Source organism: Dicentrarchus labrax, unplaced genomic scaffold (assembly GCF_905237075.1).
Source record: "Dicentrarchus labrax unplaced genomic scaffold, dlabrax2021, whole genome shotgun sequence".
NCBI lineage: Eukaryota > Metazoa > Chordata > Actinopteri > Moronidae > Dicentrarchus > Dicentrarchus labrax.
In genome coordinates, this window is record NW_026136715.1 from 29652703 (window position 1) to 29672386 (window position 19684).

Below are 19684 nucleotides of genomic sequence, written 5' to 3' on the forward strand. Positions count from 1 at the left end.
GCCTAATTTTGTTGTATTTATTGTCCATTAACTCCTTAAAATAAAACATCTTTATAATAGTCTAATAATCGTCCCACAGGTTCTTATGGATTCTGGTGGTGCCTGCTGCCATGGTCCTGCCTGACTCCCACTGCTAATATTACTGATATGATTATTATTATCATTTTTATTAGGGACCGAGCCAGTGTCAACACTGGGAGGACCCTATTGTAATTGCTCAGTTTATTATTATTATTAGGAACGCTGACTGCATTTTTGACCCCCTGAACGTATAATCCAGATTTATTTTATTTGGCAAAGTTGTCAGGCCTGGTGAAAACTTTGAAATGCTATGGTCACTTTGGGGTAGGCCACTAGGTGGCGCAACTATTAAGAAAAGTAGGTTTAGGCTAATAACTCTCGCATCGTTTGTCTCACATTCAAAAACCTTATATCCACGCGTTCGGTGAATGGAGCTGCATCTCCCTATTTAGGGTTAGGGTTATGGTTAACCCTAGACCCAACAGTTCCCATCGTGAGCAAGCACTTGGTGATGGTGGCAAAGAAAAACTTCCTTTTAAGAGGCAGAAACCTCGGACAGACCCTTCAGCTCTAGGTGGGTGGCCATCTGCTTCGATCAGCTGGAATCATTGGAAGCAAACAATTGCAAATACAGGACTGTTTTTCTCAACGATGCAATCCAGATCTACAACGACCCCACCTATCCTCTCTATTCAGCATTCAATCTGCTGCCATCAGGCCGCCAACTGAAAATCCCAGTGGTCAGGAAGAATGGATACAAAAATCTTTATTCCAACAGATGTGACCATCCTCAGTAAGAGCCTGTTTAAATAGGCCCCATTGAACCTACCTGCCCCCCATTTTTAATAGCCTTTTTAAAACATACATTTTAATGCTATGTATTATGTATTGTTGTTTTCATTATCATATTACAAATATCCTTGCAATATAATGACTTCATGTCCCAAAGTAATTCGACTTTCATCCTCCACAATGGCCCTAATACTTGTTCATTTACTTGTTCATCCACATCATTAACCCTGGCTGACTAACCATGATCTTCGTACAATCATTAAACTACATTTTAAATCTGCATCCAATTATCCTGACCCTGCAGTATTTACTGAAATATTAGTCTCATCATAGGAAGTTTGTTGTCATCATTAGCTTTCAGTAACAGAGAAAAAAATGTAATTGAAACTTGTGTTTATATATCCTTTATTTTCTAAAACACTGTACAGTTTATTTGTCAGACAAAACAATTTCATAATGTACAAATCACAGTAAAGTTAATTCATAAATGTGAAATGGATGTTGACTTCAGTAGGTTAATTAATTATACAGTACATATACATAAGCTACAATATTCATTATAAATAACCAACTGTGATCCAGTTATTATGAAATATACAGAAACAGCTGGGGCTAAAAGGAGACGGGAAAATTTGACCTTTTGAAATCACTCTGTCTTAGCTGTAAAAGTGTGCTCAGACTGCATAACATTGCAAAATATGTAGTATATCAATGCAAAGATTCTTGGCTATGAGCAGCTGGCATTCCAGTAGATAAGCAGTCTCAACACATAACACCCTTATAATGGTGAACTGGCAGGTTTGCACTTTTCAGGATTCAGTGGCAACTAGCAATGAAGTCCAAGATTGCAACTATTTGAATACAGCTCAGCCTCCCAAGCATGTGGGAGAAACTACGGTGGCCGCAAAACTCACGAAAAATGCAAATGGGCCTATCTGGAGTGTTTGGTTTGTCTGCTCTGGGCAACTGTAGAAACATGGCGGTTCAACATGGCAGCCTCTGTCAAGAGGACCAGCCCTCTCTGTAGATAAAAATGGCTTATTCTAACAAAAACACAAGTCTTAATTTCAAGTTATTATACACTAATAAAAACATACCAAGGAATATTATATTCCATTTTTGCCAATAGATCCTCCTAAATGACACACAGTGGACATTTAAACAAACAACATATAACATGTTAATTAGTGAGAGGAACAGTTAGAGGTACTGGTAGGTGAATTTTGTTACTACTGGACAGAGCCAGACTAGCTGTCTCCGCCTGTTTGCAGTGTTTGTGCTAAGCTAAGGTTTTATTTAAAGGACAGATATGAAAGTGGGATCAATCTTCTCATCTAACTCTCTGCCAGAGAGTTAATGTGCATGAACTTCCAAAAATGTTGAATTTTGCTCTAACTCAGAATAAATGAGCATGAAATTTGTCTGTAAGCTCCACAGTGATTTACTGAAAAACTGACAAAAGTGATGTCACCAGTTTAGTCTACCATGTGAGGATAAATGTTAGTGAAGGAGAAGACCATTACTATAGTTTCTCAGATTCCCCTTTGCTTTCAAGGTATTGATTGATTGATTCAAAAACCAAGCGCTGCTTAGCACAATGACACATCAGTTGTTGGAGAAAGTTATAGGTTACTTATTTACACACTAAGTCTGAGTTAGTCTTGGCTGTTTGGGATAAATAAACACAGACTTTACAAACAAATTTACAAAAACAATTCTTCATAGTCAGTCTGAACATACCTTCATGTCATTATCAGTATGTCACAATGACTGTGAATCAAAAATTGTACATTGTACTTAATCCAAATGTAGTGCAAATTTTAACCAAAGTTCCAATTCGCAAAAGATGAATGTGTTTCCACCCACTACTGTTGTGTGAATATGAGTTCATTGGTTGATGATAAACAGCTGGTGGTGCTAATTCTCCAGTCATTGTCAATAAGTGGTTGCAGAAGAGCATGCAACATGTTGTTGTTATTAAAGGAGCCCCAGTCAAAGCACAAATTATGGACAACCATATGACAATATAAATTTCTCTTATTTTCATATATTAATGTGAGGAAGGTTACAGTCTCTTCATCCCTCCACACAGATCTCCACTAAGTATGTTTCCATTGCACTTTCTCAGATTTCACTTTTATGGTTCCACCAACTTTTCCGCTTTTCTTCCACCTTTTTGCAATGTTTCAGCTTTTTCTGAATTTCTGTCTGGGTTTATTAGACACAAATCACTTGTATATACTGTAGTTCTGACTTACTAAATTAAATCTAACTTTTTTAGTAAAATCTCATACTTATGACCTACAATGCAAAGATTACACAGCAGAGATTTTCCATTTTAAATAGAAAATGTAATTGCATAACAGACATGAAATAGAAACTGAGGTCTTCAAGTTATACACTGAATGTTAAATTTTCTATTTTGAATAAGAATATTACTACATAATTTAACTCCAAATATTTACTGTCTAAACTAGAACCCGACCAAAATGGGATTTTTGAGACTGATATCCATTTTAGAGGGAACAATTTAGACTACCAATATGGCGGCCAATATAGTTTATTTTTGAGCTGGAATTAAAATAGACCTTGTCTATGTGGATGTGCACCAATATGACTTTGCAAAGGTACTTAGAAGGCTGCTTTCTAACACAAATAACTACTAAGAATACTAAAGTTAAATATTTTTTAACATGTTAATAATTTAACATATAGATTGTCAACCATTTCTAGTTGACATTGCTAAGAGCTGCTTCTTCTCTCTTACTCTGTGCTGCTTGCCACAGTATTGTAAACCACAGCACACTCTGCTGGATAAACGTCATAGTCACACCAATATATTACCCTGACCTTGTTTTCTGCTTTTTATACTGGGAAAAAAGTCTAAAACCTCCCTGTGTTTTCTGCTGCAGCACACCCAAGCCTCTCACTTACTGGATTTTAAAAGCCTATTAGATGTATCTAACAGTGATCCTCGGTTAGGTCATCCATTTTTATTACAGTCTGTGTGCAGATTAAACCTCTTCTTAAATACTGACCCTTTAATTAGCTTATGGGATATTTGAGACATGACATGACAACATGTTGTGTTGTAACCTTGCTGCACGTGAGTGTGTGCATGAATGGAAGCTTTCAGAGGTCCGGGTCGTCCCCCCTGAGGGTGTTGAACTCTTCAGGGGCTGAATATTTGTCAGCACCCTGACCAGCTGACTGGCGGAAACCTGCTGCAATCTCATCAAAGGTGCGGCCCTTAGTCTCTGGCACCTTGAAGTAGGTAAAGACGAAGAAGCCGAGCAGAAGGACGGTGAAGATAATGAAGACATAGGGGCCACAGAGTTGCTGTAGAGACATTGAAAGCAAAACATGAAGTCTTTCAAATGATGGGAACAAGGAAATGGAATAACCAACTGTTAGGAAAGTAAATGCCATTTCTGGACTGAAGATAAATTTAACATAAATGTACAATGCCAATATATTTTTAAAATGAAAGCTGTCTTACCTCAACATACTGGAAGCACATCCCCACTAAGAAGTTGGCAGACCAATTTGAGAAACCAGCAACCGCAATGGCAGCAGGCCGGGGCCCCTGGCTGAAGAGCTCGGCCACAATGAACCAGGGTATGGGGCCGGGGCCGATTTCAAAAAAGGCGACAAAACTGAAGATGGCCACAATACTAAAATAGGACATCCACCTGAACTGGTCCTAAGGAAGACGGTGCACCACAGAGACTTTCAGTCACTTTATATGAAAAGCCTAGCAGATTAAGAATAGGTGATCTCAAACACTTACCAACAGCGCCATGGCAACAGTTAGAAAAACAGCTGAAACTGCCATTCCCATCAAACCAATGAGGTGAAGTGGTCTCCTGCCCATACGCTCCACCACAAACAACTGCATAGAAAGTATCATATTACAAAATGAAGGTAAAATATTGCAGCCTGGACTGCAGCCTTTTTTGTTTTCTTTTTAAAAAAATATATTTTTGGTGACTTACAGAAACCACAGTGAAAGCAGTGTTGACCACTCCTGCACCAATGGTTGCATAGACAGGCTGGGACACACCTGCTCGCTCAAAGATCCCAGTCGAGTAGTAGAACACCTGAAGAGGATACACGACACAGGGAACAGTTACTTTACATTGTGTTAGTGTGTGTATGAGCTACACACTTTAGACTTGAGATCTGAACTAAGAATTTGGACTCACTAAAACTATAAGAAGAATAAGATTTACTTAATATTTGAGTATCTTAAGATTTAAAATTAGACATGATATAAGAAAATCAAAATACTAAAATTTGGGCAAATAATACCACGTTAGGCTTCATCTCTTCATTCATTTTATTTATTTTTTTCAGTCTGTCTGAGTCTGTGTCGAGGTGGCAGCAGTCTAAGCAGAGTAGCCCAGATGTCCTTGTCCCTATCCAAGCCCTCCAGCTTTTTTGGGGGAGATCCTGACACATTCCCATGTGTAAAATATCTCCACAATGAGGTGTCCTGTCTATTGTCATCTCCTTCATCATTTTGTTGTGGGAAAGAATGTTCCCATGCAGATAGATGTTATGGATTTTGCATGCCCATGCTGTCAATGGGCAGTAAAGTCTTAGCACTGGGTTAAATCTGCCTTTAGAGTAAAATAAAAATAATATACAAATATATAGTTCCCTATATGGCATACAGTCATTACAGGGTTGAGCGTTAATATTCTTTTTTCTCTTGTCCAGTCGTGTAAGTGGGTCAGAAATCGTTTTCGTCAAGTTTTACTTGCCCCTATACAAATTGTTTTATTTAATAGTGATTATCAAATCATAACAAAGACCTTTTTATCTGCCGTGTAAGCGAGATTATGTAGCATGTACCTACAGTACCAGAGGCTGCACTTTCACAATCCTAGGACCACATTTGTAGGACCCTAGTTTTTTGTAACACGGCCAAACTTGCAGCAAACTGCACACATACAATAGTTGAAGGCCACAGTTCCTCTTTGGTCCTTTGACTTACAGCATTGATTCCAGACAGCTGCTGTGAGAGTTGCAACATGATGGCAACAAAGATAGGCTGACGGTAGTTGGGGGAGCGGAACAGCTCAGGGATGGTCACCTTCTTCTCCCTCATCATCTGCTGGCTCTCGTCCTTCATCTCTTGCATGTCCTCACTCACCTCGTCAGTGCCCCGTAGCTTCATCAAGACTGGAGGACAGTAGTGAAGTTACATCTATGTCTGGAATGGGATTTATAAAGCTGCCGCACACTGAGGGTCCACGGTGTGCTTGGCAGGATATATGTGGTGAAACCATGAGGTGCTAACCAACCTTTCAGGTAGCCATTGGTGCAGTAACTTGTGAGAAACTTGTGTGAGTTGGGTATTTGAGCACAGTGAACATATTATTGCATTACATTATTGCTTTTACTCTTGCCAATGTTATGTTGTACAAAACTGTGTTTTTGTGAAATGTGTGTATATGTGTGGAAAATGTGTGTGTATCTCACTGCTGCGGGCTTTGCTCTCCTCGTTACAGTTGATGAGAAGGTATCGGGGGCTCTCAGGGCAGAAGGGCAGCAGGGCGCACTGAAGGACAGCCGGCAGCAGAGTAAAAGCCAACAGGATAGGCCACAGGGAGGTATTCCCCATGATGGATTCAATCCCAAAGATCTACACAACACACACAACACACCACTTATTATACTGTAACACAGTACACTGAGGATAATATTTGTTACAAGTTATAAACTCAACAGTCAAGAACATCCTTTAACAGCACTAGTATGATTTTCACCAGGAGCTGCAGCAAAGTGCCCACCGAATGAGCAAATGAAAATGTTAAGTTTCATTGATTACTTGGTTAATTTTTTCCTTTATTGCCTTATATGTTTCCTTTACATTTTGCTCTTAAATTTCCAGATTTGGGAAGTGCAATGTGCTGGTTGCTTGTTATGTTTTACCGGGTAAATTTAGTCAGTACGTTTTGTTTTTACGAGCATGAAAGGATCTATGACCTAAATTTCATTATGGTAAATGGTAAATGGACCTGTACTTGTATAGCGCCTTTCTAGTCTTCCGACCACTCAAAGCGCTTTTACACTACGTGCCACATTCACCCTTTTACACACATTCACTCAGTGACAGCAAAGCCCATCTAACAGAAACTAACATTCATACACACTCACACACCGATGCACAGCATCAGGAGCAATTTGGGGTTCAACATCTTGCTCAGGGATACTTCGACGGGATTGAACCCTCAACCTTCCGATTAAGGAACGACCTGCTCTGCCTCTGAGCCACAGCCGCCCCTTATTATAAAACCTTGTGTTGTAAAATGACAATTTAAGAATGTTGTATCCCTCTTTTTTGTGGTTTTAATTGTACATTGCAAGACGTTTGTATGTTTCTTAACTTTGTGTTTGTTGTTATTTTTAGAACATCAAATAATGTCTAAAATCTTCAATCTTATAAAATACAGTTTAAGTAATGTCCATCCAAAGACTTAAAAAACAATGTGGGTGAGTGGTGGGGTGGTCAAATCCTTCTTAATGCCCTAAAAAGCCTTGCACCAGCCCTGCCATCTCCAAACTGTTATCCTAAAGTCTTGTTATTAGTCATATCACTTGAATGAGTGCTAGTGATGATAATGATGCAAACACACAGGCCGGTATTAACAGCACTAACATCTCCAACCCTGACGGATACATTATCACAAACATTATCTTCGATGTGCAGCCAAGCATTGCAGAGCCTTTAAAACAGGAGTGGGATTAGCTTGTTGGTTTTTTTTCAATTAAAACTCTGGTGTATATCATTCTGGTTTACAGATTTGTTGGGAGACTGTGAACCTTGCATTGCAGTCACCAAGCCTACTTGTAATAAAAGCATCTACAAGCTTTTCTGCAGGGGTGTAGAATAAAATAGAATAAACTTTATTGTCCCCGAGGGGAAATTTGTCTTGGGCACAGTGCTACAGTTTGTTGCTTCACAGAAACAAGCATACCTCAACAACAGACACACATCAAAAAACAATATTAAACAAAATCAACATAAAAACATCTCAAAACATGGAAGACACTATACATTTTAACACTGACAATGTGGCAGCTTAAGAAGAGACTGTCAGAGACTATAAGAATTAAAGTGGTGTAGTGGTCAATACTAAGGTGGGTAAACTTTAAAGGTCCAGATTTAATGGCATATCGTAGTGTAGGTGCAGAGTGGAGGTCTCTCAGTTCACCCTCCCCTTCCAAGTCCTAAGGAAAACTACAGTGACCACACACATTCATGCAGCCCACATGCACCATCAGTGTGAAGCTTTAAATTGTGTCATTCTAAAGCTGCTTAAGGTGGGAAATGAACAGTGCAATCATGGTTCAAGTGTTAAGGAGCTCACCTGTGCTGTGAGAATACCGATCACTACGCCAAGCTGATGCAGAGTGCCTAATGCTCCGCGGAGAGATGTGGGAGAGATTTCCTCAACATAAATGGGTACAAAGCCAGTGGAGAGGCCAGAGTAGAGACCCACTATGAAACGTCCAGTGATGAGCATCTCAAAGGAATCAGAAAGCTTGGAAAAGCCCATAAAGGCAGCAGCAACAAAGGCGAGCACATTGGCCATGAGCATGGAGTTTCTCCTTTAGAGATAATAAGAGCATTCATCAAGGGTTTGTCATTTTTAAAGGAAGATGTGATTAATAATGTTGGTCATAGGAAGAGTCATACCTGCCGAAACGGTTGACGAAGAGGCCGACAGAGAAGGAGCCGAACATTCCTCCTACAGAGAAGATGGCCACAGAGAGCGACCACAGAGCTGTTAAGGTGGTCTGGGAAATGGGCTCTGAAAACCTGCTGGTCCATGTCTCATTGTAGAAGCTCTCGATGATCTAAAATACAAAGCAACATACAGTAGGCTCAATGTGTAAGATGAAAAAAGACATACTAAACTTGCTTGTCTCTTCTTTTGTACCATTGATTTAGTCCACACTGAAGTATTTCTAATAACTACTGACTTCAGTATCCCTGACTTTGGTAGCATCATCAAGTTGATATTTTTTTTACTAATCGATGGATTACTATGGCATTTGGTTTATGGTTCCCAGAGAATGAATCCTACTAACTTTGGTGACCCTTTGACACCAGCAGGTCAAAGTTTTTACTGTCCAGTACTTTGGTCAAGTAATATAGTAAACATTATCATAGTGCTAATTTGCAACTGAACAGTCACAACCATCAGTGTGAGCATGTAAGCACGCTGATGTTAGCTCAAATCTCTGCTGTACCAAAGTACAGCCACAAAGAGCTGCTAGCGTGCACTGAATCAACATGGGAACAATCATTTCAAATCAGATTTCCTCCTTTGATAGTGATTTTTCCTGAGACAATGAAATCTTAAGACCGTAACAGTGATACATGGAGTGAAAGTAATGATGTACTGATACTTTACACTTCTTTATTTTTTGTTCTCTTTGGTACACTAAGTGGCCATGCACTAGAGCCACAAACATACTATTATTCACCATAAAATGTCCCAGTATAGAAAAAAAGATTTGGCAAGGGAACACCACTATGCATTATTCTATTCTGATTTTCCCACATTGGGTCATCACATTTTATTACCATAATAAACTAAAGGGGTAAAATGAGTTTAAGTATTGGTCCACATGCAAACACAACATCTTTAACTTGTCTTCTACCAACAAACTGCAGCATTATCTCATTAACCTGCTGTATGTAATTTCAGATTTCTGTCAGACTACCTTCAGGGGCCATAGACAAGTGCAGATGCTTGTCAGTTACCTTAACAAGAAAAAACAAACATCCCAGGCCAGACTCAAACCAGTGATATTGTTAGCATTCTAAAACCTTTCTGTTGTCTTTATAATGATGTGTGTTATATCCATTTTAACTGAATAATGTATTTGTGATGTTTCCTGTGTGTGTGAAATGTACTACATAAATAGAGCTTGCATTAAGTCTAGTTAAAAAGTCTTGTTGGAAACAAAAATCCTTTCAAAATAAATGAGCCATGCAGGATGAATTTCTACACTGTTTGTGTGCCATGATCAAGGAACAAACTATGTTTTCTATGCTTTATTAGTTTCTACTACTTCTGATATTTTTATATTGTTGGTGCGTAATTTCCACTGGGCATGTGGGGAATGTCCCTCTCACTTTTCAAAATGTCTGCTTTGGTCCCCCTCACTTCATATACTAAAAGACTTTAAACCATGTCCACTGACTGTCCAACCACCAAATTCTAGACGGGAGAAGCTCTTAGTTTTTCAAAATCTAAAATATTAACACCATTGTACATGTACAATGAGATTCGCTGTACCATACCAAGTTATATAGCAGGAAAGCATATATAATATAAACATAGAATATAAAAATATCAAATATAAATAAAAGGTTATATAGCTAAATAGGGATAGTGATTGAGCATAGGTCCATGTACAGCATGGGTGTGTTTAAAAATGGCAATGCAGTCAGTAAGCAGTATCATTAATGCAGTAGGTAGTACTGTATAAAATGTGCAAATGTGCAGATAGTGCAAACATATCAGTACAGTACAGTTAAGTAGTAGCTACAAAGATTACTGACATGCGCATACATTTGTCACTCAGAAGAGAAGTCTTAAAGTCCTAAATGTGCACTTATTGGTTCAGCAGATTTATTGCTTTGTGGAAGCAAATGTTCCTCAATCTAGCAGTGCAGGCCTTGGCGCACATATAGTGCTGTCCAGAGGGCAGAAGAGTGAAAAGGTGGTGGAAAATGTGGCTCTACAGAGACAACAGGATCTGTAGCTAGGGTCGTCAGGTGGCAGCTGCCTAGAGAGTCTGACTCTCCGGGCAAATTAAATGACCCACTACAAAGCTTGTCTTGTCAGAAGGTGAAAAGCAGGTCTTTGTTCAGTTTTACTTTCTTTAGTGATCTCAGAGATTGTATTCAATGCTGCGCTGTAGTCATCTGTAGTCAATCTCACTCTTGATGATATGTTCTGACACCCAAATGGGAGAGGGTGTGGCTTCGTATGTATCTGTGATGTTTGAGTAGACATGGTCCAGATTATTTTTACCTTTTGTGGGAAAGTTTACACATTGATGGAATTTTGAGAAGACAGTCTTGAGGTTTACCTGATTAAATTCCTCATCTGTAATATAAACCTCATCCAGATTTTGTTCTGTTGCTGTTTTATGGCTGGTAGTAGCACATCCAGAGTTAAGGGGGGCGGCTCACTAATCAGAAGGTTGATGGTTCAATCTCCTGATCCTCCCACTGCATGTCGAAGTATACTTGAGCAAGATACTGAACCCCAAATTGCTCCATTGCTGTGAATGTATATGAATGCATTAGTTTCTGTTCGATGCTCAATACAAGCTGTCCTTCATTCTTGGTGGAGGTTGTGAGTTTGTAAGGAAGCCTGAAGATACTAATCAGGACTGAATTGAAAAGTCCCCCAACTCCTTTATTAACTGATAATTCTTCCTAAAGATACTGCAGTAAAAGATTAAATTAGATTAGATTAGATTCAACCTTATTGTCATTGCACAAGGTACAGTGTACAGTACAATGCAAGGCCATTACAGTTGATTCTTGTGTTAGTGCATTACAATACAGCAATTTATGTGGCTCTTTTGTATGCTAAGATTATTATGGACAGCATTGGTTATCCAATATAATCATAGTTTATTTGTTACTGAACATCTGATTTCATCATTGTCCTTTTTCCTTTCTTACTCATCTCTTACACAACATAATACTCACATTCTGGGGAGCGTTGATGACACCAGTGTTGTAGCCAAACTGGAAGGAGCCAATCACAGCTGTCCCGACAGCCATCATCAGCTCGGGTGTCACCTGTTATTATGAGAAAGAAACACAGATAAAGCTCTGGATTTAGCTGGAGACAACTAACACATGCATGTGGTAAAAGTCTCTAAGTTTCTATCAAAGAGTATTTCACTTATGAATTTTACAGTAATTTTACACAGTTCCCAACCTTTTTCCTTAAGGGGCCCCTTATCTTTCATTGAGTAAACTGACTAAGTGACATATTTTATGGATATTTCATATTATATTCATTGCATAACAATAACAGTAGAGAACAACTGAAAAACATAAACTGTACAATGAACCCAATCAGTAAATACAATAACTGCAGGAAGATTGTGTAAAATGAGCGATTTTAATTAATTTCGAGCAGAGCAAGCATCTCCTGTTAATATTATATCTGAGATATAGAGTTTTCCTGATGATTTTAGAGATATTTTTATACACATATATTTATATATTTTTTGACAAATTCAGTGTTTTCTTCCTTTCTTTACTAATGCAGGACACGGCTGTTTATCAGGAAGTGAATTGAGCTTGTGTTCAGGTTTTCAAGGTTTAGATCTTAAACAATAATCAAAAGTTTATTATTGTTTCTGCTGAGCTATAGGTCTACTGTGTATATTTTTTATATTTTTTTACACCCCTTAAAATCAAGAAGGCCTTGCAACCCCCTGTGAAGCTTTGGCATTCTGACCCCCAGCTTGGGAACCTCTGATTTAACCTGCTTGTCTTGAAAAATGTTATGTTGAACAAATAACCTTGTATCAGGTTGAAGGAGTGTAAATTTGTCCCTGAAGTTGGCTTACATGTTTGTCTCACATATTACAGTTTCTTCTTGGATAGGAAACACTGATGAATTTATAAAAGATCACTACAACCTTATATATCATGTACATATAAGTGTTGTTTTTATGTGGCACACATAACTTGAGAGACTGAGATTCCAACAGCTTTCCCAACTAGTCAGGTTCTAACAGTGTCATGTACTGATAGCACAGCAGTTACCTTGTCGCTGCTCTCCATCCCGCCTGCTTGGATCACTCACTTCCAGACTTCACTTCCACACACTGAAAGAATGCACATCAATACTAATCTGTCAGATAAATATATTCTACTTTCTACTAAAACATGTTGTCATGCTGCAGTCTGCAGTATCAATTAGTCGAACGTCAATGTAAACAAATCTTTCTCAGTTTCTCTCTCCATTCACCTGCTGCAGTAAGCAGCTTAATGACGTCAGCACTAAGTGGATCTTAATGGGCTGCCGCGCCTCCAGAGGAGTAGGAGAATCACTCTGCTGATTGGCTGAGAGGAAAACACAGCAAGACAAACATGTGAATTGTTAACATTAACAGTTTATTAATCCTGAGTTTACTATTAGGTAGGATCAAAAATGTATTCCAGAGTTAAACTAAATGCTACATATGGCATAAAAAGGACAGAGCACATAGAAAGAGGACAACCCTGTTTAAAATATATTTTAGTTTTAAGCTTTCCAATACCTTTTTAAAACAATTTGTAAAATAAAAAACAAAGCAAGAATCAAAGCAAATAAACAAACTATTTACATTACTTATTTGTGTACATGTGAGCTGTTTAAACCCCCACAATTGTTGCCTGCTTTTTTCTGTAATCCCGCCTTCATCCATGGTTGATGATTGATATCTTCAAGACACTGAAATAAAAATTACATTTTCAAGTTCTAATTGTGTGCCCCTGTGTTATTTCGTCTTTAAGAAGTACACATGACAGCTGTTGTTCAAAGTGCAATGAACCATTTGAATATAATGAGCACATGGTAAATATACTCTGCACAGAGAATAAAGGAATTGGGGGTGGGGTGGGGTAGGTCATTAGGGACCTAGAGCTGTCGTTTTTGCCTCCTACTGAGATAATCCAGCCCTGCAGAGGCATAAATGTAAAACATGTTGAACCTGACATAAAACATCCTCCCAACACTGATACAGACATCTTCTCAATTGATCAGTAACACATACAGTATAACAGCTTGTGTCGATCTATAGCTATAGTGTTGTAATAAACATGATGGGACTGGATTGTCACATTAGTTATAAGAATGCTGTTTTATTATTTATTATTATTTTACTTTAAGTCCATTAAAGGTGCATAACATTCTGTGTGTAACATTTAGGAGGATCTATTATCAGAAATGAAATATAATATGTATAGGTATGTTATCACTAGTGCGATTTTATCTACAGAGGGAGCAAGTCTTCTTCTGCCATGTATCTATAGAAGCCAAGAGCAAACCAAACACTGACTCTAGATTGCAACATCCATTTTATGGCCACTGTAGTTTCTCTTATGCCCTCAGAAAAGGGAGGGTTGTAATCTGCGACTACCCTGCTAGATGCTACAAACTGGACCTTAAAAGGGGAAATCCACTGAATTTACACAGAAAAAAGTCCCCCTTTAAAGCACCATTTGAATATAAGTTTAGTTTAAGATGCAGTAGATAACTTTTATGAAAATAACTTTTCTCATATTTGCTGAAAATTTAACCTTTAGACAGATAATCTGTGAAAAAATCTGGTTCCACTGGCTTCTCCTAACACTCATAATTGTATTTGCAAGAATCCACAACCAATCAGAGCCCAAGAAGATATAAAGATGCTTTGGGTTGGAGGCATTCATGAATTGAATTTTTCTATAAATCCCTGGTTTAAATTACATTAAGGCTAAATGTTATGCATAATTAAGGGGTGGACCGTTACTTTGAATAACAGGTGGGTGCCGTCATAGGTGGCTGTAACCAGGCTTTATTCAGCCCGTCTCAGCTCCACCTCTTTGCCGGGAGCCAGCGAAGTCAGGACTGCCAAGATGGCGACGGCAAGAGCCGACCACACTGTGCTTCACAACAGCTCTTCAGAAAACTATGGGGGATGTGAGATTACGTCCATTTTTAATTATACAGTCTATGAAACAGGATGAAAAGTTATGTAGAGCTGAGGGGAACTATGGAGTCTGTGATAATTCTCTATGTGATTTTCACACATACATATGAAATTCTTCAAATGGAGAATAGGATATTTTATTTTGTTCTTAATTTCTTCATTAAGAATGTAATATGATGCAGGAACTGGAGTCATTCAGGGATTTGGCCCTGTGTCATTTTAAACATGTGAATTCACCAGAGACCATGATATCATTGACTTATATTGCATTTTGGTATTATTTATTCACTCCAGTGCTAGTTTTCACATAGAAGCGGCCAGTGGCTTCTCTGTGGGGTTAGCCAAGTCAGAGGCCCCTGACTCAATCCAACATCTGTATACACTAAAGCAGTGTGTGTGTGTTTGTGTGTGTGTAGGAGTCCCTTGTGTTGGTCCAGGTGAGAGGCTGTGGCTCTCTCTTGCTAATCCTCTGAGCACAGTAGCTATTTATATGTCTACTCAGTGGAGTCAGTGGAGACTCTCACTGATGCCAACATGCTTGACATGTGACCTGATGTTAGAGCAATTAAGCACAAGTTATTCAAGCAATGTGTCTTCTCCTATGGACCTTATCAACATTTTCGGAGTTATCCAGGAGTTTCAATACAATTTAATAGTCATATTGTGTATTTACATGTGAATCTGTGTGTATGCAATATGAGAAATAAGGGAGGAAAAATATCGTAAACAGAATGGAGCAGAACTAGCTGGTTTGTACAGGAACCCATAATGGACAAAGCAATGCTTTTGCAGACACTTGTAATGTCAACGTTGAACATTGAAATATTTCATATTTACTCATTCCAGTCATCATGTCTAAAGTCAAGTCACAAATCTTTAACTTCCAAATTCAAGGGTGCATCTCATGTCGCTTAATTGCATCGACATTTCCCTCACTTGCGTCTTTTCCAGGGATACATGGAGAGACGCAAGAAAGGAAGGAACGAGGAAATATGTTTTTAGAGAATTGAGACGTCCTTTACTCTGAAGCGTATAATAATAATAATGAAGATACACCATTATCAGTACCAGAGCAGTAGCCTGTTGCCTGTACATAAACAACAACCTGCATTATAGTGATGCGCAGATCACAGTTCAAACTGTGTAACTGAGATCGATCTGTAAATCTATAAAAATTAGGATTCTGAATAATAGTTTTTACCCATGAAAAGAGATGTTCTGCGCAAATACGCACGAGGCATAGTAGCATAACATCATTGATAATTTAATTTAGTTAATTGTTTATTAATGTTCTTTGATATTTTACACCTCCGAAATTTCACACACACAGTCCAGGTTCATACAAGGAAAATTGTTTAGAGTAAAACAGCAGTCCCCAGCAGTTTTGCTTTGACATTGGTATGCGCATGGAAACGTTTAAAATGACTGAAAGCATCCTCTCTAATCATTATAGTAAATTAAGAAAACACTCATAGGCTACATCATTACAACACAGAATAAATAAAGAAATCACCTGAAAACTCACGCAGCTTGACAGAGATTATTTGTTTATTATGTGCATCTGTATTAATTGATATTGTGATTGTAAATGCAGTATTGAATAACCCAGAATATGAATGTGGTGTCTTTTGAACATTGGAAATATTTATTAGGCTAAATGTTTCAGGGAAAATAATGTAGCTCCCATGGGTCAGAAAAAGAAATCCGTGAAGGCTGCTACCGTGGATCCTCGCTCATAGCTTCTCAGAGATGGCTCCTCAATCCTCTCTCCTCGGTGCAGAAAGAAGCAGAATATAGATTTATTAAGGGAAATAATTATATTAGCAAAATCAAGCAAAAATGCATACATCATCAAATCTAAGCTAATTTAATAGACCCCCTGTAATACTGGCATGGAGCATTAGGGGTCCACAGACACCAGGTTAAGAAATGAAACTTTGTTTACTGTTACTAACTTTTGCAGCTGTAAGGTTGGGCAAATGTAATAAGACTGTTTACTGTATACGGAGCATTATAGTGCTGGCAAGTTGCAGTTGAACAATCTTTCCTTTTTTGTGTGGAAAATTTAGAAACTGTGTTAATCTGTGATGCACATGATGTCTGGAATTTGCTCATAGGTGTAACAATATGCAATGCCAAACTAATGGCTACAGGGAGAGGAAAAGCCAAAATTATAAATGCCCATTGCATTTCAAAGCAATTATATCTTAATAATCAGTAATTTAGCACATTTCCATTATTCTAGTACTTATTGGATTTTGACTTTATATGACACAGTGGAGATAACTCCCCTTTGGACACCACAGTAAAATACAATCAGAATTCAATAGCAAACACAAGAAGAAGAACAGAACTTTAAAATAATATTTTCCATTTTAAAACAAACATGTCAAAGGTGGTTGGCCCACTGTTTTAACTGTTTTTTCTTCTAAAACAGTTTTCTGCTTTTTTAACCATGCTAGCTGCATGGTTCTATTGATGGAAATGTCCGGTGCTCAGTCCAGACAGCTCAGCCAATTCAGGCTGAAATATCTCAACTATTAGACATTTTTGATACGCATTCACTGTCCAGAGAGGAGGAATCCTAAAATAACTGTAAGCATGATAGAATGCTGATGTTAGTATTAAGTTAAAAGCACCGCTATATACATACATATACAAAGGGTGTTTCTGGGGGCTTGGGCTCACTATTCACTATACAAAACCACAACAACAACAGTTTCCAGTTTTACGGCTGCTTTGCCTTAGCTACTGTTGTAGCTGCTGTTAGCGTGCAACTAAACTGGACCAGGGCTAAACACAAACAGACGAAGGCCAGTGTGACGACAGCACTAACGAGTACTGAGGTGATTTACAGAGCTTCCTGATGGACTAGCTAACTGAGGCAGTAATACAAAAATTATACTAAAATATACCCTGATGTGTGCAACGGCTGGCTGGGTTTTGGAAAGCCGTCTTTGACACTATATCCGAGATATTAGGGACAGTCATTATCAAGTCATAGCTCAATTTGCTATTTTTCGGGTTCCTATTGGGGATGCTGTCAAACAAACTAAAATAATTGGTTTTCAAAGAATACTCCTAAACTGGAAATCAGACATAGCTCCACCATCTACATCCTGGTTACACGACATAATGTCTTTTTTACACCTGGAAAAAATCTAATTCACAACCAGAGGGTATGTTGACATGTTCTTTTCATATTGGCTACCACTCCTCTCTTATTTCAACAGGTTACAGTTTGTATCCCCTGACCATTCAAAATGATATACTGACTTGGCTCGTTCAGCTAATCCATCCTATGGCATTGTGTTTCTAACTTCCCTAACAGAACACAAAATGTCTTAACCCATAATGTATGTGAACTATAATGTGGGCTGGAAACCTTACTGCTGTTGTGTATCTTATTCTCTCACGTACCTATTTAACTCTTTTTTCACTGTACTATGCAGTACAGCAGTTTCAATCGCTCTATTCAGCTGTACACGGACCAGACCAGCTATGTTAACAAACCACAGAGTGGCTGCGATAGCAACACACGTTGCTCACGTGAAAAGTGACATGAATAATTAAAGAATGAAAAATAAACTACCCATAACTGGATGGGATTAGCATAAAGTGGGCATGTCTGCAAAGGGGAGATTTGCGTGTACCCATAGAACCCATTTTCAGAGAACACATTTTGTCAGAGATCAAGGGATCCATTTGACAGTGGTCATGCCAGTTTTTCCATTACCAAAATGTAGCCTAACTTTGGAGAATTATTTAGCCCTGATATACTAGAATGCCATGGTTGCTTACCAATGGATGGATTAGGTCATCTTGTTTTGTATGATACCTTTTTGTTGATTATAGCTTTCAAATGAAGCCCACTACCACCTCTGAAAGACAATGTGGAGTGGAAGAGGGAAGGATAATGGGGTGGCCCTGCTCTCTGGACACATCCCTGCGTACTACGACTACTTGCATTTTGTCTGAAAACTGGGGTTGTCGCTGTAGCAGGCTTGGCATGCTTCTTTCAGCACCTTTGTCCTCAGTGTTGGGTAGTAACTGATTACATGTAATTTGGATTAACTAATAAGATAATAATCAGTCCCGATGACATTTGAAAAAATGTCTAATTAGATTACATTTTCAACGATTATATATTTTTTAATTGCATCTTTAAAATATGGACATTTAAAAAATATATATTTTTCCTGATATTGCTCTATCGCCCCTCTGGGGTGTATAGATCTTGATAAGGGGAATGGGATGAATTTCATGTTATTCTATTGTGCAATACATTGAGTTCAGAGATGACACACATGTCATGTAAAGTCAAGTCAGGTCTGGTCAAATTTTATTTAGCTTAGCTCATTTATAACATTTCAGTGTTTACCACACAGAAAATGTCTAATGAAGGACACCAGTGAATTATGGCAAATGTAGGATCCAGGGTTTTTGAAGATTAACACATACAACTCAGTAAGAAGGATTACTGAATTTCGGCACTTGTAAAAGCTCTTAGGCTACAGTTATTTACCTGAGAAACTTAGTTATTTTACAACCACTTACCACCATTACTGCCTTTTTTAATTTTTAAATGTTATTTATACATCATTTAGGGTTTTGTTCTCTGAACTGTAATGCCCCTTTTCAGACCATGATTTTAAATTCAAAAAATAATTCGAGATACATTATAAATACAAGGATTGATTTAATGTTTGAAGAACATTGTTAGAGCATCCAAGTCTCCACACACACACACACACACACACACACACTTAATGGAGCTAATCAGTACAAACGCTCCTGTGTTCCTGTGTGGAAACAATACACCAAAATAACCATGGGAATGTGTGTATCCTGGACCATCTGTTCTTTCTAACAGCTCCATTCAGCTGCAGAACTCAGGTCAACTCGGACACTTCTGGGGAATGTTGGTTCATATATTTACCTTTCCGTGGAACGTTTCCACATTGACCTAATGAAGCTAGCTTTTTCCAGTTTACTTCTAATGCAGAGCTGCCCACCAGCAGCCACGTTCTTACGCAACCCCGTGCCTATCACCTCACTATATTTCCACTGTTACTAAAACTCAGAGGTAGGGAGTGGGAAGAGAGTAGAAACATGGAAACAATAACATAGGCCCACT

General features: G+C 38.3%; 1 protein-coding gene across 1 annotated transcript; it reads right to left on the bottom strand.

Annotated features, from left to right (window-relative positions):
* Positions 1-1201: 1201 nt before the first annotated feature.
* LOC127377806 (solute carrier family 2, facilitated glucose transporter member 1-like) lies at positions 1202-12837 on the bottom strand. Its single transcript, XM_051426057.1, has 10 exons — positions 12638-12837; positions 11564-11656; positions 8522-8682; positions 8193-8433; positions 6301-6463; positions 5813-6000; positions 4809-4913; positions 4604-4705; positions 4313-4516; positions 1202-4152 (listed from the first exon to the last, which is right to left on the bottom strand). The coding sequence occupies exons 1-10, from the start codon at positions 12653-12655 to the stop codon at positions 3946-3948; spliced, it is 1482 nt and encodes a 493-aa protein (XP_051282017.1). The 5' UTR covers positions 12656-12837; the 3' UTR covers positions 1202-3945.
* Positions 12838-19684: the final 6847 nt, after the last annotated feature.

What these genes read in the sequence shown, in the direction of transcription:
- LOC127377806 (XM_051426057.1), bottom strand. An exon ending in TCATCAACGCTCCCCAGAAT is followed by an intron (nt 8,683 to 11,563) that starts GTGAGTATTATG and finishes TTTGTATTTTAG; the next exon opens with ATCATCGAGAGCTTCTACAA. An exon ending in TTCGTCAACCGTTTCGGCAG is followed by an intron (nt 8,434 to 8,521) that starts GTATGACTCTTC and finishes TTATCTCTAAAG; the next exon opens with GAGAAACTCCATGCTCATGG.